The sequence below is a fragment of the Echeneis naucrates genome, chromosome 4 (genome assembly GCF_900963305.1).
Source record: "Echeneis naucrates chromosome 4, fEcheNa1.1, whole genome shotgun sequence".
NCBI classification, from domain to species: Eukaryota; Metazoa; Chordata; class Actinopteri; order Carangiformes; family Echeneidae; genus Echeneis; species Echeneis naucrates.
In genome coordinates this window covers 4,213,270-4,237,595 of record NC_042514.1, presented here as the reverse complement: position 1 = coordinate 4,237,595, position 24,326 = coordinate 4,213,270, and the positions used below count along the sequence as shown (strand labels likewise).

General features: G+C 39.3%; 2 protein-coding genes across 4 annotated transcripts in view; one reads left to right on the top strand and one right to left on the bottom strand.

Moving 5' to 3' along the window:
• Positions 1-7,476: 7,476 nt before the first annotated feature.
• Positions 7,477-9,942, bottom strand: s1pr4 (sphingosine-1-phosphate receptor 4). Its single transcript, XM_029500670.1, has 2 exons — positions 9,906-9,942; positions 7,477-9,241 (listed from the first exon to the last, which is right to left on the bottom strand). The coding sequence occupies exon 2, from the start codon at positions 9,077-9,079 to the stop codon at positions 7,835-7,837; it is 1,245 nt and encodes a 414-aa protein (XP_029356530.1). The 5' UTR covers positions 9,080-9,241; positions 9,906-9,942; the 3' UTR covers positions 7,477-7,834.
• A 4,791-nt stretch (positions 9,943-14,733) lies between these two features.
• The window catches only part of myo9b (myosin IXB), a 51,054-nt gene continuing 41,461 nt past the window's right edge, over positions 14,734-24,326 (top strand). For all 3 annotated transcript variants that reach the window (XM_029499367.1, XM_029499364.1, XM_029499366.1), the window contains exon 1: positions 14,734-15,199. The gene's annotated coding sequence lies outside the window, so the exon portion shown is untranslated. The remainder of the gene's footprint in view (positions 15,200-24,326) is intronic.

Sequence of the window (24,326 nt, the reverse complement as noted above, 5' to 3'; positions counted from 1 at the left end):
TCAGCTCAAAACCAGTACTGAAGAGACAGAGGTCATGAGAGCGGGCTATTACTCAAGTATTTTCTAAATTCAGTGTATTCAATAGTTTTTTTGCACCATTGTCCTCAGGCCCAACCAATACTGACTGAAGTGACCTAAAGTAAGTCAATTTAATCCAACCTAGTCAGGCACAAAGAGTTTTCTACAATTGACCTATGACCTCTGAACAGACTTTTTGAAATAGTCACTTAGCTCTTATGGGTAAACAATATTCCTCTTCTTTAATAGACTGAAAAGTGACCATCAGAAAATAGTTGAGAAAAATCTGATAATTAAAAAAGTTGAACATCAACTCTGGATCTCAGTGCTGCTCATCGTTCATATTGGATCAAAAACATCTGCTTTCTGTTTGAGCTGGTTGAAGATTGTCTGTTTCATGCAGTAAAGTAAAAAAAAGACAATCACACTTCCTCAGAGCTGAGAGATCGGCACCCAGACCAAAGCCTCCAGTTCTCCTGTCAGCCACTGTTAGCCTTGTCAAGTCTGCTTTCAACTTCAGGTCTGAAAGGCTGACCAGACTTCATGATACAGCTGCTTATTGAGCCTGATCTGCTATTGTTGCCCCCTCTGCCCTTCAATCAGCGTCCGCGTGGTTCTGGCCTGTGGCTGTGAGCTTGCGTGTGTAATTTGGTTTAGAGCTGAGCAGGAACATCTGTTGTACAAAGCCTCACCTCCTTCCGTTCCTCAGGCCTCATGGAAAAAAAACCCACTGAGGTCACTGCTATGGCACAGGTCCTCCAAATCTCCAAGTCGAGTCTCTCGAGTCTAAAACCAGAAGTCCAGTCCAGAAACTCTCAGAAATAATCTCAGAAGAAGAGTGGAAGCTCCTAAAAGAAGCAGAAGCAGCCATTCCAAATTCTATTGATTTAATTTAATTTACAATATATTTTACATTTTAATTTATTAGGATTACAACTTGGACAAAAGGTTTTATTCAGTCAGGCCACTCAAATTGATGTGTGATGTGAATAGAGACTTGATGATGTATAACAATTTAAATAACGTAAGTATTCTGATCGATTAGGGCAGATTTTTTTATGTTTAATATTTGCATATCTGTCAATCCAGAATATCAAGACAATATCAAGTCAGTCAGTCTGTTTGTCTCATCTCGACTTTTCATTTAGATGCATCATAAAGTCAGAATTTATTTAGATGAACCTGTTTAGGATGAAATACTTGTTATTTTGAGTTTCCCATCAGCTTCAGCTGTATAGTTTTGTTTGGTGCCCATTAGCAAATGTGATAGCGTGCTAATACACTCGACTAAATTGGTGAACATGTTCAACATGTAATCTGTTCTGGTGTTAGCACTTTGCCTTAAAGCGCTGCAGTGTATAAGTGCGGCCTCATGGAGCTCTTAGCACACTGGCAGATTCTCAGCCTTATCATGCTGCATGTCCTGTCTTCAAGAAAACTTGCATCCTCACTTTGGAAACTTCTGGAGAACAAAGCCAAATCAGCACCCTTGGACCATCTTTCACAGCACAATTAGTTAAGTGGTCACACTCAGCCAAAGCACAGCGAGAATGGGTGAGGGGATTAAGAAAAGGAAGAAAAAACGCTTGCATACATTCCCAAGGTTGAGAGCTAAGTCACTGCAAATGGCTGACATCCAGCCCTCAAGAGAAAAGCTGTGTTGTCTTTGATAATTGTTTTCTACACTGAGACTGAAAGAGGAATGAAAGGCACTTTTGTGTGTGCTTGTGGAAAATTTTCATCCAAAATTTAAGACCATTTATTTCTGATTATATCTTAAAAAAAAAAAAAAGGTCAATGAGAGAATTTGTGTTGACAGTGACTGCATCACCGCTGGCCTGTTCTTCTTTGTTTCCGCTGTTCTATCTTGAATCTGATAAAGAGGAAACAGCTGGGCCCAGAGATGGTGTAGATTTCCTGAGCCCTGCTGCTTCTGTATGTACCCAAACTGGCATCATGGCAAATGTCTGTAGGAAGGGCCTCTTCTGTGAACCTCTGAGCTATTCTTCTGCCGAGATACTGAAATCAAATGAAATGAACACTTGTTCCAAAAAATCCTTCTTTTGTCTCATGCGACAGCTTTTCTTCTCCTGCTGTCTTCGGTTTAAAAATCCCACTGAATTCTCGTGGCAAAACATTCTGATTTGATAAATGTTCATGCACAGAGACATGCGTAAGTGCAGCTGAGAGAACATAAATCCTAAATAAGATAACTATGGTGCTGGCTTGTTCAGAGAGGATTCCTCAGCCAGGTGCAGTCGACAGAAACACGTGAGGAAGACGGGGTCTTAACGGCAAATCTTTGATTTGTTCATTTGTGGACATGCAGTGAATACGCCCTTCCTGCTCCTTTATTCTCGTTCTTGCATAGGGCCTGATGTCAGTTGCCCCAAGGAAACTGGCAAACACATTGATTAATTGGGGATAACTGTAACCACAACACAGAATATTTGCACAGCAATTATTGATGTCTGAATGGGAACTGGGATGCTGGATAAATCCAATATTTTCTTGGGGAGTTCTTCCCAGGAGGCAGCTCGGCTGGGTTGAACAGACAATCTCCTGATGTTGCAAGTTCATGAAATCATGTGTGTGAACGAGAAAGACCAGATAATCAACGTGCCCCAACAGACACCTGGCAGTCACTGTCTGTGTTATATCAGTTCTGTGCACAGATGCACCAACACATTACAGCAGTACATACGACATTCACACATACATAGTCTGACATACTTTAGCTCATACAATAAAACAAATGCTACCAGATAACATCGACGTTATCCTGTCAGGTCTTTCAAGGCATAATTGATGGTATACTTTCTCGTGCGTGCTCCCAGAGACCCTTTTATCTGTTCAGGACTTTGATAAATGTGTTATTGTAAAGGAAAACATATTTTTCCGATGCAACCTGCCTGTAGTATTGGCCATGTGAAACATTCATAAATGCAGGGTGTTAAAAAAAACAAAAACTAAACCGTCTTTTTGTAGTTCGACAGGGAGACAGGTCGTGTTATTGTTTCACTAACAATTATAGTTGTATTTTATTGATGATGAGGTATCTGTTTGTTACTGTTTCATTACTCATTTTATATGTTTGTTTTTGTCTTTAATGTGACTATTAAACCCATTCATTTATTTACGCACCTACATTGTACATCATGCTCAACTGTGTTTTTCCTGTCATTTGTAAAGAATAACAGAAGGAACAGCTTCTGTGTGTAAATGACAATGATAATGACAAATATCATATTTCCATAACAGAAGAAAAATGTCCTTTCATTCCATTCATTTCAAGTAATTACACTTTGCTGTGGCAGATCAAACAATTAGACGGTCTCCAACTACTACTGCTCGCTCCTACGGGGGAAACCTGAATATGTCACGGAGTCTTTCTTTTTTAGCTGTTTCCAGCTCTCATGTGATCTTAATGTGCGCATGACAACATGCCAGCACTACAGGAATGATAATCTATCCCCCTGTGAATACAGTGTCACTCATCTGAATCAATGCATTCCAGTAAGTTCACTCTACTACTTTGTGGCTGTTTTCATGCTTTTTAGCGCAGCATTTCTGTCAGTGTTTTGAGCCGTGTCTGTCATTGCTCCTGGGCTGATGTCTGCGCGGTGATGCTCATGGTTAGGTGAGCTTGTATACACAGTTCATACCTAAGAGAGCATTCTGTGAGGTCATGAAAAGTTTTCTCATGACAGACACAAGTGGTTTAGGGATCATTCCTTCCATAGTTACTTTAGACACAACACTGGAAACATTTCAGTCATTTTTCTTTCCTTTTTTTCTTCATCTACTTTTTACAGTTTAACTGAGAGAGGACTACTTTAACAGTCTCTGTCTTACATTGTAACGTTAACGTTAAATCGCCTGTATTTTAGCTCACCTTTGTTGACTTACATTACTTTTTTTCCCATTTATGCAACATTTTACGCTGAAGTACTGCTAAGTGAAGGCATAAAAAAAATCAGAGGCACCTCTTTAACGGGCACTGCAGGGGGTTGTGTTTGAATACTGGAATCATAAACTGTGCCACATTTGAGTTTAAGTTATTTAATTTACACACATGTAGCTGCTCTGCCGAGAAATAGATTCGGTTAAAGGACGACTTTAGTTTCTGTATATTTCTATGAAAATATTTTGACCATGAAAAAGTAATAATTGGGTTATATTGTAACTGGCCTCCACAATGAATGTTTTTCCCATAAATGATGGTAATGGTGGCCAAAAATACCAAATCAGATTCGATGTGGGTTATTTCTTATGAAAAATGTCCTTGTCCTTTAACAAATAAAGAAATGTGTGGAACTGGATACTCTTTGCAACAAGCTTAGGAATAATATTTCACTTTTTTATATTTTTATTTCCCGGGTGTTGTGCTGCAATCAGCTCTGCTGCAGCACGTGTGCCATCGACTTGTCGCAGTGCTGATGGTAACGTTTCACACTCTCCCCCGTGTAGCTACTCTGTGCCTCACCCACTGCCTTCCTCTCTCCTCAGACAGTACATCATTAGCTGTCTGCTGAACACCTGGAGGCAAAGCCAGCGAGGTAATTATTGAGGGCATAGCCACGTCTGCACGCAACCATCATTAACCCATCGTACCGCATTTAGAGCAGAGAAAAGACCTTGTTGTTGTAAGGGGAGAAGGAGAGGGAGCCGTGTGGATTGGTGATCAGCCCCTGACATGTCAAATATGATACAACAAATGTCTCGGAGCCCAGAGCTAATAAAGCCTGGAATTTGTTGTTGCTTTTTCATCAGGCACTGGACCTGGAGATGTGCCAGGACCGAGGATGAGGGAGACTTATCCCTTATCCTTAACCGTAAAGATGCAGGAATTCATGAGGGGGGATCTCACACAAACACAAACACACACAGACGCACACAACCAGCAATGACTTGTTTGCTTCCTCTGCCACAAAAAAGTGGAAAATATTTTGAGGTGAACCAGCTTTAGAAAGTCTTACTTTGAGGAAATCCCAGAAACAACAGACTGACCTTAGAGAGAGTGTGTGTGTGTGTGTGTGTGTGTGTGTGTGTGTGTGTGTGTGTGTGTGTGTGTGCGTTTCCATGTTTGTGTACTGTATATGCATTCCCAACTGAAGTCTGTGTTATATGCTTTGAAGTGACTTCATTGTCATATATGTGTGTGTTTGTGTGTGTTTGTACTTTGCTGCTATTATGGCAGAGTACAATCACCTCAGATGCTGCGTGGGCGGCCGTTTCAGGTAAAAACTCAAAAGGAGAGGTCTTCGTTTCTCACTTCCAACGTCTCAGTTCCCTTTTTGTCATCACTGACTAGCCCGTACAGCTCACAGGCGTCAAGAGCAGGAATGTCTGCGAGACCAGTACAAAAGAGAGACACCTCGTTATTGAGAAGCTACTCACTTAAAATGATTATTAAAATAATTAAAATAATGATGACTTGATTTGTTTCAGACCTAGTTTGATTGCTTTATATTTATAATAAATATTGAACAAATACATTTTATTATTCCTTGCTTGAAGTTCAGTTTCAGGAGCAGGACCAGACCCCAACCACACAACTAACCCCCGACTCTCCTCAGCTCTAATATTCACTCCCCCACCCCACTTCCAGTTTTGCTCTCTTTCCCTCTCTTATAGGACCCTGAGGGGGTTCACCCTTGCTCAGGTACCTGTCTGGATTCCCCACGAAGCCTCTGAGCTTGGAGATGAAAAGATAGAGAATTGAAGAACATCAATGATTTCCAGTAAAGGTACACTGCTGATGCTGTGGTTCTCGCAGACTTTGACGTTCCATCTGACTTTCATATTACTTTCTGTTGCTCTTTTTTCCATAAATTCAAGTGTTGCCTTTGTTCACTGTCCTTTCTGAAAAACTATAACATGGTCACTAAGGCTCGTGGGATATGTTGCTTTTTTATTTATTATTATTGGCTTTTACTTATCTCTGCTGAAGTGAAAATTACAGTTCTGCAGCAGGTAAATACTCTTGAGACTATGTTTGAGCTTTTTAAAAAAAACCTGTGATGAATAATTGACCGGCTGAGGTCAGTATTTTGTTCCATGGGAAAACGTTGAGGTATTTAGATCACTGTTCTTCAAATTCTAGCTGAAGAAAAGGATTAAGGATATTTTCATCCATCTTAATCCCTTTTATCGTCAGCATGGCTCATTCTCATGTGCGCAAACCTTGGATTCTTATCTATCTCTGTCAACCGTGATTTGTTTTCATAGTTCATAAAGAAAATTTTTTTTTTCATTTCCATTTGCAGATTATTATTTAAATGTATTTTTAATTGGTTTATGTTCCACCCATGTAAGAAATAAAAGAAACTTAACTGTTACTTAAGTGAGCAATTAAACAGGATGCTGGGGTAAAATGGACTCCACCTTTCTTCCATATTTTGCATGACTGATTTCATTTTTTTTTTTTTCTCTCTTTTCAACTGGCCATAGGTGGGTGTGGTGTTTTTGGAAAAACCTGAAATTGTCACATACCTTTGGGCACCAATCTGCATTTAGCATTTGTTGAACATGAACATGGTGACAGTTGATGGATTGCTTGCTCGTGTGTGGTCGTGAAGATTCTGTATTGTAGTGAAATGTTTTTGTGCTTAAAGATATTAATTATTTCCTCTTGAAACTGAGTATTACCTGAGCGTGAGTATAGATAAGTACGGTAGCTACCTTATTCTTAAAGTGGGAACTTTCAAATCTTCAGTCTTTAAATAGCATACGCAGTACTGAGTGTGCACGTTGAGTGAAACTGACCCTTATGGCTACATCTGTCTATCGAAGATCTACGTGAGTGAAACCAGCTTGAAATACAATCTGAAACTATCAGAGACACGCTTGTTGTGTACTGCGCCTTTTTTAGAGTGTAGGGCCGTTGGTTTTTTCGCAATTGTAGTTCAGGGAAAAACAAGTTGTTCAAGTGTGCAGCAGCAGAAGTAAAGTACAGTATCCTGTGTAACTTATGGGTACATACTATTTGCTAAATCTTATCTATCGAGCCTGCCAGACAGTCATAATGAATTTATCAATTAGCCTGGGCTGCGTGTGCCCTTGGGGCTGCAGTTCCAGCCCTCACCTCCTCTGCACTGAACTTCAATCGGTCATCTTGTCAGAAAAGCAGAGAGGGAGGAGCAGTCCGGAAAAGGCCTTCTGAAAAGTCTGCTCAGTCCAAGAAAGAAGACAAATGTCTTCATAAAACTGTATAAAAGACATTTGCAAGAAACTTCAGTGTAGTGCTGCCTAAGGTTAATAAATGTCTATGATTAATCTAAATATTAAAAATCTAAATGGAACAGTATTGTCAGGGCTCCTTCAATGAATATTTTTGGGCTGGAGAAATGACTAAATCACTTGATACATCTCCAGGTACCAATAAAGGTTTCGGTGACATGTCTCCCTCCAGAGGAAAACAGAGGTATTATCTGGGTGAAAACGCACGCTCATACATAGAGTAAAATAAACTTTATTCATCTTTTAACAATTTCATACATACATTTCATACTTTTTATGTAGCTTAGTAATGCCAGTAAATAATCAACTTTGAAGTCCTAAAAAATATGAATGTCATAATAAAAGTTTATCACATTGTGGTACAATATATACATACAGTTCATTGACACCAGAGACAAAAAGCAAAAAAAGGACAAATAAATAAAAATTGTACATGTCATTTTTGATGCAAGGACAACTCCATATTTGGCTTTCAGGGTGAGTAGCAAAAGTACAAACTAAAACTTGGAGGAAACGGTTCGATATGTATGAATTCACACAGGTTGTTTTGCTTGGGAGGGGAGCGTTTTGTGGTTTAACCACTTGAAACTGACAGGCAGCTGGTGGTGGAGCTCAACCTGTATTTTTTAGGTGCTCTGCGATGTTTGCTTGGGGTGGAAGGAGGAGAGGCCACACTGAGATTTCTGATCTTCTTAAAGCTGTTCCTCAGACTGTCGCGCCTGGTCTCTGAGGTGCTGCTGGTCTCCTTGGATGTAAATGTGTCTGGATGACAGAGGCCAGCCTTCAGGCAGAAGCAGCACAACAACTCAGCAATAGCCTTTCTCATGTCACTGCTGCCAAGGGCGTAGATGATGGGGTTCAGCCCGGAGTTGAACACAGCCAGTGAGATGAAATAGTCAGCGCTGAACAGCAGTCCACACTGACGAGAGACGCAGAAGTAATCCACGAGTAACAGCACAAACAGAGGCCCCCAACAGACTATAAAGACCCCAACGATAGTGATCACAGTCTTGAGCAGAGCCAAGGAGCGTTTGCGGCCGCGATAGGGGCCAAGCTGTGCACTTTTGTGTACATGGCAGAAGATTGCACCATAGAGTACGCCGATCATCAGGAGGATTAAGAAAAAGATGACGAGAGTGAAAAAGATGTAGGTCTTGGAGTAAAGAGGGAGGAGGGTTGAGCAGTTTTCTAGGCTGCATATGCAGTTCCAGCCCAGCAAAGGGAGGAAGCCCATCACCAGTGCAAAAATCCAGCAGAGTGTCACCAAGCCGTATATCCGATAGTAAGTCTTCCTAGACGACTTCTGGTGCACGGGAGCCAACATTGTTGCGTATCGCTCCATGGCAATAAGCAGCAAACTGAATACAGATGCTGCCAGAGAAACAAACAACATTCCCTCCCTGAAGAGCCAAAGAGCAGGGGTGAGGCGGAAAGTCTGGCTGCCAGACATACAGATGTTGACCAGGTAGGCAGCACCTGTGAGGAGGTCACTGAGTGTGATGTTGGCAATGCAGACGTAAACCCAGCGCCGGCTGTGGCTGATGCGGTAGATGACAGCCACCAGCACCAACAGATTCTCCAGAATGATGAAAATGCTGAAGAAGAGGAAGAAAACTACGGAGATACTAATTTGGTTCTGGGTGTTTGAGATGGTTCTGTTCTGCAGTCGACCGGTGTGGTTGTAGTGCCGCAAAATCACTTGGCTGATCTCACTGGGTGTTGTGGCGGCATTTGATAAGGTGGTGTTGCTGGGGTAACCAGGTGAGATGTACAAATGGGAGCAGGATGAGGAGGAGGTGAGGGAGGAGATGACATCCATGGCAATGCTTAGGATGGTCAAGATCAAGATCACAGATGGGGACAGACCGAGCTGAGGTGAACTGGTTCAAGCTGCGCAGGAATTAGTGTGGCACTCCTGTGTTCAAACAGGCTGTCCTCACACTCTAACCACTGGAGCTCTCTGCCTGTGCTCACCACACACCTGAGTAGACAAAAGAAGCAGAAATAAGTACACCTGCACATGAAAATGTGTAGAGAAATCTAAATAATCAAAGAAAATATCTTTCTCGTAAGTGCACTGTGCACATCCTTGTTATGGTGCTTTGATCAATTTAAAAGGCATATTTTAAATGTCTCCCTCGTGTGCCACACCACTCCACCCATCTGTGGTTAACACAGGATGACTGAGCAACAGTGAAAGGCATTTAAACAACAGCACGAAGAAAATACTGTTGTCATTGGAATACCAGTAAATCCTTTTAACTTAACTAATCCACTGTGATAAATGATGAAAAATGAAAATAGCAAAAAGTTTGTTCTCTTCTTTTTTCGTTAACTTCAAATCACTCAAATTCAATTAATCAAAACTGACATTAGTGACAAAATGTCTTTATATAAATGTTTTGTTTTGTTTTTTTTTTTACAAATGTTATAAAAAAAAATTGACAAAAAAACAAAAAAAAACCAAACACCTACTGCCATAACACAAAATTCACTAGAACATCTGAATTCTACTTAAAATTTCAAATATTTTACATTTAATTACAATTTTATACTCCTTTAAATGAAGAATATACATACAAATATTTATATTAATTATCAGAGCTGTATAGTGAAATGAATGCTGAGCTGTGGGAAGAACTTACACTGGCTGCTGGAGGTGATGCTGCGCGTACGAGGAGACAGCGCAGTTGTAGCTGATGAGAGATTTTGTTACACATCTTTCATGGGGAAGTAAGCAAGAATTTAGGTGTCACGCCCTAAATGCACACACACATATGCACACACACTCACACACAACATGCAACATAGAATATTGCCTTCACTTTGGTTCCAGCAACTTGCAGAGAGCAAAACTAACAGAAAATTTAACAAAAACAAAACATTTTTATTCATAAAGAGTTCAAATGTATTTTGACAATTATTTACCAATTACTTCACAATTATTTGATCCATCAGATGTGCACCAAATCTAATTGAGACATCGTACACATTATAAAAACACATTTCCCAAGAATTCGTGCCAACTATCTACTGCACATTTTTTTATTGCTCAAGTTGTCCTACAAGAACTTAGACGGGAAAGACTCTTTCAACATTTGGCATACTAAGCTTGTAAAGCATGACTCAATATTTTGAAGGATATGTTGCAAGAGCTTTCTCCCCAGCAGCAGTGAAACTATGTTACTCCAAATTAGTATTAAATTTTCATATTTTATTAATTCATTATTTTTGTGTTTTTTTTTTTTTTTTTGGCAACAAGAGAAAAACAGGAACTCTTAATCAGATGGAAAGGAGCCCCTCCCTGCAAATAGACACTTTCATGTGCTTCAACACACAGCTGCAACAGCACAGTCACAATACTCGTACACACAATGCATGGCATGCCCATCCATGTGCCAGCAGACCCTAACCACATGCCACGGGACCAGCAGCGACACTGAGGCCATAACCACTTTCAAGTCAACCAAACCACACAATATACGGTGAATGAACATATGTTTCAGCTTGCAAGCATCACAAAGTGATGCCAGGCCTCAAAATCAAGAAACCACTTTTCAAATATGAACAAAGTCAGAGTCCATGTACAGCCTAGTGCATGCATTTGCCCTTCAAGAGTACAGTTTTTAAAGACCTATAATTATATATTTCATGCTTTCAAGCAAAGTATGTTCTAAGAGTATCACAGCACTATAATTATCATTTATCAAATACTCCAAAGTATGCCTGTTGGACCTGAGAAAGGTAAAATGAAACCTCTGAGTACATGTAACCATGCCAATGCCCCAAATATTTTCATTAGAAAATAATGCTTTTCTTCCTCGTGGTAAATATTATTTTAGTAATTGGAAAGAAAATGCATGTGTGTCTCATCTACCATGCTCCATATATGTCCCTCACATATGTTTCTGTAGTCTTAGTCAACAGTTTTCCATTCTGCAGTCTGGTGTCTCCATTTAAGAGAAAAACTAGGCTGTGCATGACAAAATTGCTAAGGCATAAAAACTTCAGATGGTTGACCCACATTTTATGTTGGTCTGCACTGAAGCATAAGGTTAAAAGGCTTCACCTATTAAAACAAAATAGCTTATTTCTAATGCAACTTCTCCTTTTAAAAGAAAAGCAATCATGCAAAATTAATCTATTTACATAGTAAGCATTTTGACACAGGTTTATCAGATACATCTAATGATATTGTTGATATTATTGAAATTCTTTTCAAGTGAAAAGCAGAGAAGGAAAAATGTCTGAAAAATGCACAAGAAGCTTCTGAGGTGTTAAAAACACCCATCAATGCTGAAACGCCCTAAGACTGAAACTACATCTTCAGATAAACTAACCACAGTGTGCGTATTCTGTACCGCTAGTGTGTGTGTGTGTGTGTGTGTGTGTGTGTGTGTGTGTGTGTGTGTGTGTGTGTGTGTGTGTGTGTGTGTGTGTGTGTGCATATGTGTAAAGTGATAAACATGCTTTGGAAATTTTTACTCGAGAGGCTTTGAATCCTTTTGTGTGTGAGCCTTCAAATCAGTCCAAAGATATCCACCAAATTAGTCCTCACATGATCTTTTATATTTGCTTAGTCCATCACAGTAGGTACTGGGTTTGTGAAAATGCACATTGGTGGAGCAATTTACTTGATTGTTGGGTTGAAACATCAATATTGAAACTTCACTTCACAAAGCACAACAGCCAGGTGGGATGTGAGCCCTTCATCTTTAGAAACTTAGTGTTAGTGTTGTAATCTAATAAAACTATGAAGTTACATCTCTAGGAAGATTTATTTCTTGATATTAACATACACCATATTAAAAAAAAAAAAAACTACGGGCACATCTCCCAGTCATTGAATTTGGGTATCTAATTTTGTCCCACAGTCACAGGTGCATAAAAACAAGCAGCTAGCCATGCAAGTCTTCAGGTACAAACCTTTGTGAAATAACCAGTTCTTTAGAACTTGTTGAATTTAGGCATAATACTGTCAAAGGGTAATAGGAGGCAACCATTGCAACAAGTGAGTTTGTGCAATTTCCTCCCTCCTCAATATTCCATTAACAACTGTAAGTATTAATATTTTATTATAACAGTAATAATATCCTAATACTAACAGTAATATTATCCTAAAGTGGAAGCATTTATAAACCCCAGTAACTCAGACTATGTAAAGCTACAGATCAAGGTTGCCGAGTGCTGAAGCACAAAAAGAACATCGCCAACTCTCTGCTGACTCAGTAACTGCAGAGTCCCAAACCTCCTTTAGCAGTAACATCAGGACAAAAACTATGCACAGACAGCTTTATGTTATGGGTTTCCACTGCAGAGGAGCTGCATGTAAACCTTACGTCACAAAAGCCAGTGCAGTGGTGTAAAGCACTGCACTGGACTCCGGAGCAGTGGAAACTTGTTGTGTGTCTTATAAGTGGCGAATCACACTTGGCTGGCTGTCAGTCTGATGGACAAGTCTAGGTTTGACTACATTGTGTCAACTGTAAAGTTTTTTGGGGTAGAGATATTGTATGGGGTTGATTTCCTGCGGTTGGCATAGAACCCTTAGTTCCAGTGAGGGGAACTCTTAATGCTTCAGCTTATCAAGACATTTTAGAAGATTCTAATTCAAATGTCAGGGAAACTTAGGGAATAGTTTGGGGACGTCCCTTTTTGGGATCAGCTGATGTGCACGAGTACACAAAGCAAAGTCCATAAAAGCATGGTTGGATGAATTTGGAGAACATCACAGGCCAACACATTCCTCACCTGAACTCCATCAAACACTTTTAGAATGAACATGAACAGCATGCATAAAGTATAGTTTTCAAGTAGATCTGTGAGTTTCATATTTGCCATGCACTTTGAGGGAAATGACTGAAACTCTTACCAGCTTTACAGCAGAACAAAAGGGCATAGCACACCAACAGTCTATGGGCGTTCACTGCAACCCACAATTTCCAGCAATTAGTTAGCTTTCATGGCTTATGCATTTGCAAACACATTACAGTTATATCAGCTGCACAATCAACTCTTTCATTTTCCACACACCCAGCTGATTCTTGGTTAATTTGAAAACACTGATGGAGGCCACCTCCTTTCCTGTTGTGGATCTTTCGTCAACGATTGTCAGTTGTTGGTCCACAACAGCAGATAACTGATAACAGATAACTCCTTGCAATAAAGTAACAACTGAGACAAAAAAAAAACAAAAAACAAAACTCCACCTAACATGCAATTAAATATTTAATTTTTTTATGTTATTAAATATTTTTGGTGAGAGTTAACTAGTCAAATATGTGTAACTTCTATTTAAATGTGGTGACACCACCTGGCCAAGAGGTGGAAGTATTGTATTTGGTGGATGCCTGAGTGGAGCCTTAGACTTTGGCATAAGCATGACTGACATTACCTGGTGTTGAGCAGTCAACATCTGGTGGACGCAAAGCAATATTACACCCATTTTCCTGTAACAGGAATAACAGGTAGAAAAAGTGTGAGAAAAACAAAACAACACTGAGATCATGAAACGTTGCAAGTGTAATGTAAATAAATACCAATTTCACATTTGTGTAATTAGGAATGCAATTTTTTCCAAAAGTTTCTTTAAGTTGAAATTATTTATGAAGAAAGCTGTATAATACAATCAATCACACAATGATGGCTTGAAGAAAAATGTTAACTAGGAAAACAGTTAAAACACAATATATTTAATGACAGACAAATATAAAAAACGATTAACTAACAATAACTACATCTATGCATTTAAATATGAATGAAGAAACATAGCAAATAAAAGGATTAAATACTTAAACAACAAATTGTCCCTTAGGTCAGGAGGAAACAAATACAACTGGGGAAAAATCAACATGAAGCAAACATAGTGAGTTTATAAAACTGATTAATCCAATAAATACACAAATAGTAAGAGCTTTTTTTTTTTTTAAGTTAACATAGCTAACAAAGCTAATTGAGCCATTACGTTGAATGTTACCACTGTTAGCAACACATTAGCCTCAGACAGTTAGCTTAAGTTGGCAGTTGATTAACATGAACATTATAAAAAAACATGAGCACAGAAATAAAATGAAGACAAAACGGTATATGGTATTAGAAAATACCTTCATATATATATATATATATATATATATATATATATATATGTATATGTATATATTTGGTCAAAAATGGAGGCTATAACAACTTATCCCTAATCATGCTAGCGCTTGTTGCCCCTAGCAACAGCGTTTAACGGTTAAAATGAGCTTTTGTTGCTTCTTGTAATCGTCTCTTTTTTTTTTTTCTTTCGACTTTTAAAGTAAAATAAAACTAACTAACTAACTAAATCGCGGTACCCGCCGTGATAATCCTGCAGAGGGCGGTGTGTTTTTAACTATTACCTCTGGCAGCAACAGGACGGCTTCGTCTTGCAGAATCTCTTTTTTTCCTCAACTTTTTCTCCGCTCCGCTCACACTGCTGCTCTCCTTCAGGCGCAGAGAGGAAGTAGCGACAGGCTAGCTAACTGGTTAGCCGGTGTGAAACCAGCACAACCAGCCAGGAAAAGAGTGGACTTGTGATTCTGTTCTGTCCCAAACACTGCTCTGCTTTGTTTAATATAACCGGTTAGGTTTTTTTTTTTTTTTTTTTGGGGGGGGGAGTTGGTTCTTTTCTTTTTTTTTTTTTTTACTGTCTTTCCGCCCAGGTTGGAAATCTCCAAACTGACTCAACTCTTCAGCTTTGTCTGTCCGGGGGACTCCACCATCACCACCACCACCACCACCGCCGCTGCCGTTAGCCTGTTTTTATAAAAGTCAGCCTCTTTTCCAGCAGAAGAGGAAGAAACTCACCAAAAGTTGTGACTTTGATGATCATTTATTTTGCTCGCCCGTTTTGGTTCAATCGCGGGGAATGCAGTGAAGGATTACGCCGAGACAATGAGACAATCAGCCGGGAAAGGTACGTTGAACAACACTTTATTAGCTCGAACACTTCAAGCTCCTTGTTTGAAGCAGAACTTCACATTTATCCCATAAATTAATTTGTCTTGGTGGTTAATGGCCGTCGAAAGGTGAGGGTGTTTTATTTTAAAGGCTACCAGACTGACATAGCTGTTGAAGGAAGTTGGTGTCTAGCAGCCAGCCGGTTAACTCTTCTCGACGTTAGCTGTTCCCCGTTTAAAGTAGCGTTAATGTCCCTGTTTAATACAAAATGGACCAAGGAGCTGACCGCCACGGCTGACTGATAATGATAGTAGGTGTCGGTCAGTCGCACAGTGCAGTATAATTGCATCCAGCCCGTGAATGAGCTGGGAATGTCGGTTGACTTGGTGCAGGGCAGTTTCCCCAGGCCTGCTTCATAATGGGGCAAACGTGACAAGTCAGAGGGTTGTTGTTGTTGTTGTTGTTGTTGTTGTTGTTGTTGGGCTTTCAGGGAGGAAGAACAGAAATAAGCAGCACAGCATTGAGTTTGGTGATTCCAAGCTCCCAGAAGTTGGCCTATCCTAATGACCATTGTCATAACTGTTATTATACGTCCTCCATGGAGCTCAGTTAATGGCATGTGCAGCCAGGGATGTGGAAGGTGAAGGAGGGAAATGCATGCAGAAAGCAACAGATCTACTGAGAACTAGATGTGTTGGTGTGTTATTGTTATCCTGACATGGGGTACGTGTTGTCTATTGCTCTGATAAGACATTTCCTTGCAGTTGTCTGGTTCCCAGATGCCACAGCTGCTTTACTAATAAGTGACAACCTTCTGGACTGATATGACTGGCTGACTGAGTAATAACAGCAAGTACCACTACCTACTGTTCATGTCATTGCTCAGCATTGTTGATATGGCCCACGCCTGTTTGTGGTTGTTATGCAAAGTAATTGTCACCTTATCATTATTTAGAAGTCAACAATTAGAACTAGGATATAACATTATATTTGTTTAGATGTTTTCCTATCCAAATTAACATTGCATTAATGAAAATCAATTCAGAATCACATTTTATCAAAAATTAACCCTGATCTGATCATATCTTGGCTGCCTCCTTAAATACAGTATCAAAGTCACCCACGCCATTGGACCAAGCTCTTGCTACATGACTAATGTCTTGGTGGTGGAAAAAAGTAACCATGTAAAAGAACATTAAAATGACACACTAGTGCACTTCACTTGGAAGTTCCTCTCCCTCTCTGTTTCCATCTTTCCATTTCTCTCATTGACATTAGTCTGAAAACAGTTGTGTTCTTCAAGTGGCCCACCAAGAAAATTATTTAATCATACTGCAATTATGTATTTATTTAGGCTTCCTCCTGACACATTTGTATTTCAAATGGCTCTGTCAGCGGCAGGTTGTAACACAGGCCTTCAGAATCTTGAAATATGCTGCCAGAAGTAAGGTGAGAAATTTTGAATATTAGCTATGTTATGGTTTAGGGGTGTGCAGGAAATGTGCAGTGTGTAGCTTTTTGGGGACCCAGCAAAACAGAACTGCATAGAGCATGAATGTGTGGTGAGCTGGTAAGGAAGTTACTGTTTTCTATTCAGTAAATAAAAAAACAAAACCTATAGATTAGCTGATTTTTGAAGTTGGGTTGTGTGATGTTAAAAACTTTTGTTCTTGTGTTGGTTAGTGTAGAATTTCTTTTTTTAACAGTCTTAAATAAATGTTCTAATTCTAATTCATTCTACAATAGCCAAACATTACCCAGAATAATCATTCAGATAAAAATAATGAAACAGCTAGTGACCTTTTTTTACTAAATAAAATCCACCAGACACATCATTGAATTTCAAAGCAGCTGCATTAAATATAAATGCAGATTAGATCTCATTAAAACGAGGAGAACATAATGACAGTTTTTAAATGAAGTCTTTCAAAACCTCAACCAAGTGACGTAGAACAGAGTGTTGAGTGTATTTTAATTCACATTACATATTTAGCCTCCTATGTCCAAAATTTATATCATAAATTTCGTAGTTAATAGAGCTAGTGAAAAAGAATCATACAGTATTTATGTCTAAAAAAAAAAAAATTGATAGTGCAATTGGTGACAAAAAAGGTAATTTATCTCTGAAAGGGACCACCATCGTCAGTGGTGATGGTTAAATTGATTGACAAAGAAGCTGTTGTGACTGCAAGTGTGTAGTGTGCAGCCTCTGTAAGCCTGGCGGTGTAGGGTGTGCCAACTACACTGTGCTGCAGATCAAGCATCAGCATATTCAATCCAATCAAGATCCCCATCTGTCATATTCCAAATCTTATTAACATCCCAGTCCCTCAGAGACAGTTAAAGAGTCAAATCTCCATTTATTAAAATACACCCTGTCTCACGGTTTTCAATTATATGAACTATTTACACATTTAAAAAGGAGGCGAAAGGATGTAACTGAATATAGATGTTAATCAGTCAAGAACACGTAAGACTCTTCAAACTAATGAATGGCATCTGAGCTACAGTTGTAACATGAAGCAAGATATCTTCTGTTTTTCTTGCTGAAGACATATGTCCTGATATCTTCAAATGATTGCAGAAACCCCTGAAATTATGCTGTAATACAGACCATTTATCCCACACTTCCCCAAAGTGTTTCTGAACAGAAAGGCTCTCTGCCATGTTTGGGGGGGGGGGCAGCAAATGGCCTTATGGCCCCCTGCTAATGGTTTGTTCTCTGCAAACCCCACTGCAGAGCTGATAGTGGTAAGGGACGAGGAGGGGGACCAATTACATCTCGAGCTTCAGACTGGAGTTGTAATTGGTCTACACATCCTGTCGGATGCAGTTGTATGAAGCTGTGGGTAAAAAGATAACTGCCTCAATCATAGCAGTGCCAGAATTTCTACGAGGAGAGATTCAGGGTGTTACTGAGACCAGGCTTTGATGTTCAGCTTCATAGTGCTCATTTTCAGCCACTGAATCATACATTGTGTGTTATTAAATATGAATTTCTTCATGGATAATGTGATTAAACAGTGTCTTTTTACAGCTCAGCTTTGTGTTTTTATGTTTCCACAGGGGTTTGGGTTATATCTGTAAAAGCAGTGTATTGCATGCTGTAATAGCTTGTGTTTATAATAATTTAATTTAGGTCATTGTTTTGGATCATTAACTGAGTGGAAGCAACAGCTTTTGTTTCCTGGTATTATGCTAATCAACAAACAACTGTAGCCAGGAAGGTAGTTTGTAAAAAATTTTAAATTTTTTTTTTTTTTTTTTTGGAAGACATCAATAAAACAATGGGCTGCTTTATTTTAACACTAATGTTATGGGAAAGTCTTGTGGATAGCCATACATTTGCATTTTAGGGCTGCAACAATTAGTCAACATAATTGATTACGTCAACTATATTAATTAGGCAACATGTAATTTTAGTGTTGATGCCTCATATTATAAAACTATTTTGTATAATAGAAATGATCGATAGATTAGTCAACAACCAAAATAAGTGTTAGTTGCAGCTCTCATGGATTTTATTTTTAGCTGATAACTTGTTGGTGTTCTGTTCTCACATTGTAGATCACAAAAGCTTATCTGTGATGGTTGCAGTAGCTTATGCCATTTCATAGTTGAGGATTTTCCGCACATATGTGGCTTTTCACTACTGTTTGATGAATTATGAGTTCAACTTGATTTATTGAAAATTTCTTTTTCAAAATTATTACAAAAATACAAAAAAGATTGAGCAATATACTCTATTTGTTTAAAGCCTGAAGATGTTGAGGCTGTGACCTTGTTCATGTACATGTAAGTCCAGTATAAGGCTGTTCTTGGGTTACTCTGTGTGACAGAATAAGGACAGACGAACAGCTTGAGCTATCGTGGGCTCTGCCTGCACAGTGATTTCAAATGAGTCCCTTAGCAGAATGCATTTTCTCTGTGTGCCGCCTGAACTGGGTTAAGATGATGTAGGCTACCTGTGGAATGACGCAGACACCTGCAGTCCCCTGGCTCTGCAGAACAGCTTCGCTGGGCTGATTAGACCAGATAGTTCAGTTGCATTGAAGAAAACAGTTCTTATCAGCAAACTAAACAATGGACAAACTTTAACTGTCATAAGAGCGCTTTTGAAGACATTTACAATGGAATAAAAGAGAAATAATGTCCACTGAATACACACAAATTGCATGATGGGTAAAAAGTAGCTTATTTTTATTTTAATATTGTAATGTAGTATAAGGTGGTAAATGAGATCCTGTAGATGTTTTAAAAAAGTAGTGTTGCTACATGGGCGATAGGGAAGAGCTTATGGCCAACTGCAAGAAAAGTCAGACATGTAGAGGCCTGTATTTTCTATAAACCTATGGGCTCATCAGGAAAAAGACTGCACTCCTGCTCAAGAATAAAAGGATGGGCTAGGCTAGGTGTCATTTTGCCTTTTGTTAACCTGTGTGCTGGTTTAGCTTATTGTAATTTCAGGACAGACCGTATAGCTCTGTTGCTGAAAGAGCTTCACTTTCATATCTCCACTTCACAGATGTTGGAAGGCTGATGGGATGCCATTATCTTATCAATGTCATCTTTTCACTTTAGCACACTTTATGTGGGGTAGGTGTGTGATCACAAAAGACAGGATGAATCAAAGAAAGGAGGTCAGAAAGTAGAAATGGGATACCTATAAGTGTGCCCTCATTGTATATACGGTGTGTCAACTTTTAGTCCAATAATGTGTCAGGAATGCTTCAGGGTCCGCCTTGCTGCGGTGAAAGATGGTAAGAAAAAAATAGCTTTGTGTTCTGCAGAAAGCTGCTAACTAGGCTTTGCACTGTGGATTTGCAATGACCTGTATTTTGTAGTGACTGGAACAGATGGAGAAGGTTTGTGTGAGTCGACCAAAAGAGGCACCGAGAGAGGGAGAGTGGTGGGGTTTAAAAGTCATCAATTCCACAAACTCCTTGGTAACTTTCATGGCGGCAAGCAGAATTTATGGGCTTTATAAATAGACCCAGCTGTAATGATAGGGTATAAGTGAGGAAAAAATTGTACAACAGAAATGCCCTATTTTCAGTGCATTTATTCTGTGTCATATGGCCTTATTTTATACACAGTGAAACTGCACAGTAAGTGTCTTTGCTAGTTTCAGACCAACAAAGGTGTCATTTTACTGCCCAGCAATCACATTACTTAAATAGCAAATACACTTTTACCCATCTGGAAGCCTATAGACATGTTCTTAAAAGTAGACCAACAATTGACCAACAAGTGATGAATTCATCACTTAAACAAAATTTTGTTACCACAAAATCATTCATCATTCATCATTATGACTCAAAAATTAATTTATACTAATCACAATTTAACCTGAAAAATGTGTTTCTTCTTGGTAGAGCTGTGCAGTACATTGATTGCTCGGCCAGTCTTTGCCCTTCAGGATGCACAGATACTGAGTGCATGTGCTTGGATTGACCTGACTGGTCACTGTATGTTGTCAACTCACTACAATGAAGTGTACTTACTGCAAATCTTTTTAAACTTTCAACAACATTATCGACATATGCATTTGCACAGGACACTGCAGACTAAAATAGAGCCCGAATTCTTCACTCAGCCGTCATTGCAAAGCCCAAACACATGAAGTCAAGATGATTGGGATCAAAGCTTGATTGTGGTGAATATGATTATACTAAAACTGCTTGTTTAGATTCTGATTATGGCCAAAGTTATAAGCCAAGCAAAGTTTGAACCCAAATATACAAGTACAGAATTTTCCACAGAGAAGTAAAAAAAGTTGTGTCAGCATCATGAAAGAAAATTTTAACCCACATTCAGGCAGCTTAAGCACACAGCTTTTATATGGAGTTGAGCTGGAAATCTTTGCTCCTCAGTGGTTTGAGTAGTCACCCTCAGCGATGTGTACATTATTTGACATCCATCGATTATAAATAAATGGAGGCAGAAAGTAGGCAGTAAGGATAATTGATATTTCAGGTTTTTGATTCATGAGCCTTTCATGTTGAAAAGAGAGTTATACTTTTTTGAGGTTTACTTTCTGCTAGTGATATTGATCTGTGGCAGTGACTCCTGTGGCTCTCGATCTGCCAGTGAGAGCATGAAACTTGTTGGCCAAAAGTAAGGAGTGGCCACATAGGGCTACCAAACACGAACATTTCAACTACAACAGGAAACTGTCCACAATAGACAGTGATATATGTTTTTTTTTTTTTTTTTTTTTTTTATGATTCTACTGTTTGATTGTGTTCTCAGGGCCATCTGGAATCTTCCTTTTCTCCATCCATCAGTACCACTACTGCACAACAACCCAGCCAGCTGTTTGAAAAGAAAAATCTAATTCAATATGTGCATAAAGCTCTGGTTTCAAGTTTGCGCTTGAACCTTTTAGTCACTCACTACCCACCCCCTCAGCTGTAGTGGTCACCCTCAGGAAGAGCACTGTGTATGTGTGTGCAGATTGACTAGTTGATGGCTGTGGTGAGTGTTGTGACCTCCCCCTCCATCCCCTCTGTGGTCACTGATCCTGTCCCTTGGCTCTGGATTATGGGCAGAGAGAGGGCACACCCTGAGGCTTTATTTGTTGTTGTGCTTCACCATGGCCCAGCTCTGGGTGACCTCAGACATAGCTAACAGCGGCCAGACAGATACACTCAACAGTGTGTCCTATCGTTTTTATTTTCCCATATGTCTGTAATAATGACATCCCCATCAGATCCTCCTACAGTTGTAGGAAACAACCTCTACCCATAACTGCCAAGGAAATTGTCAAAAGTGGCCACAAAAACATTTTTAAACTAAAGTGGACATGTTTATAATTTTGTGTTGTCTAAAACACTGCCTCCTACAAGCAGATTTGAAACAACCCTCACCCAACCTTACTCATCTGCTTTATGCTTTACAACCGACCACAGTTGTCCACGATTGCCATGTGAAAATGACTGAGAATTTCTGAATTGCTTTAAGTAGTTATTTTTGTGAACTTACCTTCTGAATATGTAACTCCAAGGTAATTGACGTTCTTCCTATAATCACTGTTTGTGTTTACTTATTGAAACGTCATCTACATTTCCCACACATGCTATGGAGACTGAAATACAGAGGTTTAAGTGTCTATGTAAATGGACTCAGGGCCATTCCTTCCTCCGAGCCTTTTGAAATGACGTGAGGAAAAAGTGGATAACCTCAGGCAGGCAAGGCGGTAGAGGTGACAAACTATTCCCATGATATATGCTCGTGCAGAAGGGATCCAGTGTGTTATGGTGGGCACTGGATGCCACAGCATTGGTCCAGTGAACACAAGAACAACATAGCAGCACTGGACGTGATGATTGTTGCTGTGGTTAGTTTTAGGTGTGTATCCAAGTCAGTTTAAGACGTTTATTGTCTAAATTGTCCTTAAACCTCAAAGAGTGAAGAACAAATGTATTGAGTATTGAGTAAAAACCTTTTTTTTTTCTCACATTATCAATTTGATCATTCTTTGATAGAGGTATTTGTGTTCATTGTTGAACTGTAGCTTGCGCAAAAGAGTAGAGATGAGGGAGGCACAGATGGGGGGAGAGAGATGGAAAGAAAGAGGATGGAGGTAAAGTGAGATGGAGCGGCAATGGTAGACCTTGGCTCTATGTTCTGGCTGGACTCTGCTCTGCTCTGTTTGTTTTTGTTCTATTTTTACTGTGCAGTCTGACTCTGGTCACTGATGAATGTCTCCATATGTAACTTACATTTCACAAATCCTCCAGGATTTCTGGCTCAGGTGAAAGATGGGGCTAGTGGTGGAGACATGATGTGATCTGAGTGGAACAAAAGAAAAGGACAGTAAGAGTAATAGCTGTACCTTTTGTGAGACATTGATCATCATTGGCTCTGTTTTCCTGTTACCGCTCATTTGCAACAATGCAGATGGTAGATTTGGAAAGAGGTAGCCAAATGATCCTTTCTAAGATCGTTATCATGACCATATTAATGTTGTGAATCTACTAGGCCACACAAACATCATAAAGACACACCACATACAAGATGTTTTTAATAGATTATACTTCCTGCTAAACATATAATCATAAGGCAAATGCTTTTTCCCCTTTGTCACTCCTTTTCATTACACATCTGTGATTTTGAGCTAAGGTTGGATAGAGTTCAAAGGATGTTCAAAATGTCTGATGAGTAATATTACTAAGGCTGAAGTGATTTCCAGTTGTCAGTTTCCAGGTAGTGGAGGGAGTTTGTCACTTTTAACCACCCACATAGTCTGTTAACAAGTTTAGTTTTAATTTAGTTGTTTTTTTTTTCCCCCTTATATGTTCATCGACAGGAGATTAGATTTAAGATTTTAGCACCATATAGAAGTTCCTGGACTATTTTATTTTCTAAGGATGAAAGAAAAGTGCATGTGTTTGTAAATGTGTGACATGCATAATCAGTGGTCGGGGCTAAGGGATTTTAAAAAGTCTGAATTTGGTGCAGTGGCTATTCTGGTGCGACAATGCGGTCATGTGTTTGAGGAAGTGTTTTGGGAACAGGCTAGCCCACATGAGTGAGCCTGTACAATAATCCCCTCTGTCTGCCTCCTTACCCTGGCTTCCTTTTCTTTTCTTCCTGATTTCTGCCTGCAGCTGCCCCACATCTCCAGATGGTGTACTGTATGTTTGTATGTGTTGTCCATATACTTTATCACCCTCGGGAAGGAAGTGTTTCCTTCACTGGAGACTATCCTTTAATCATCTTTCTTTAAAATGATTGCATGCACAGTAGGTGTACACAGTTATGTGAACAGCTGCTTATTTCATCTCAGTACAGTAGCCACTTACACAAAAAAATACCAATGAGCCATTGTTTTCACGAACCAACTTTTAGAGTATCTCAACAGTTGAAATGATCCAGAATTTTTTTATATCTAAAATAACCCAACTCAAAGTCATTATTAGGCAGATAGTATATTTATTCTTAAGAAGAAAACTCTTCCCTTTCTAAGTACCAATATATCCCAATGTATATATAAATATATCCCAGATTTATACAGAGACATCTATAACAAAGTCCAGCAAGTCCACTTTACATGAAAGACTATCAGTATATTTCTTATACTGACATATTGTTTTTGTGGACAGAGCAGACAGCAGATGTTTCCTGCCTTCTGCAAAAAT

Excerpts from the sequence above, each read along its gene's own strand:
- s1pr4 (XM_029500670.1), bottom strand. The coding sequence starts at position 9,079 with ATGGATGTCATCTCCTCCCTCACCTCCTCCTCATCCTGCTCCCATTTG.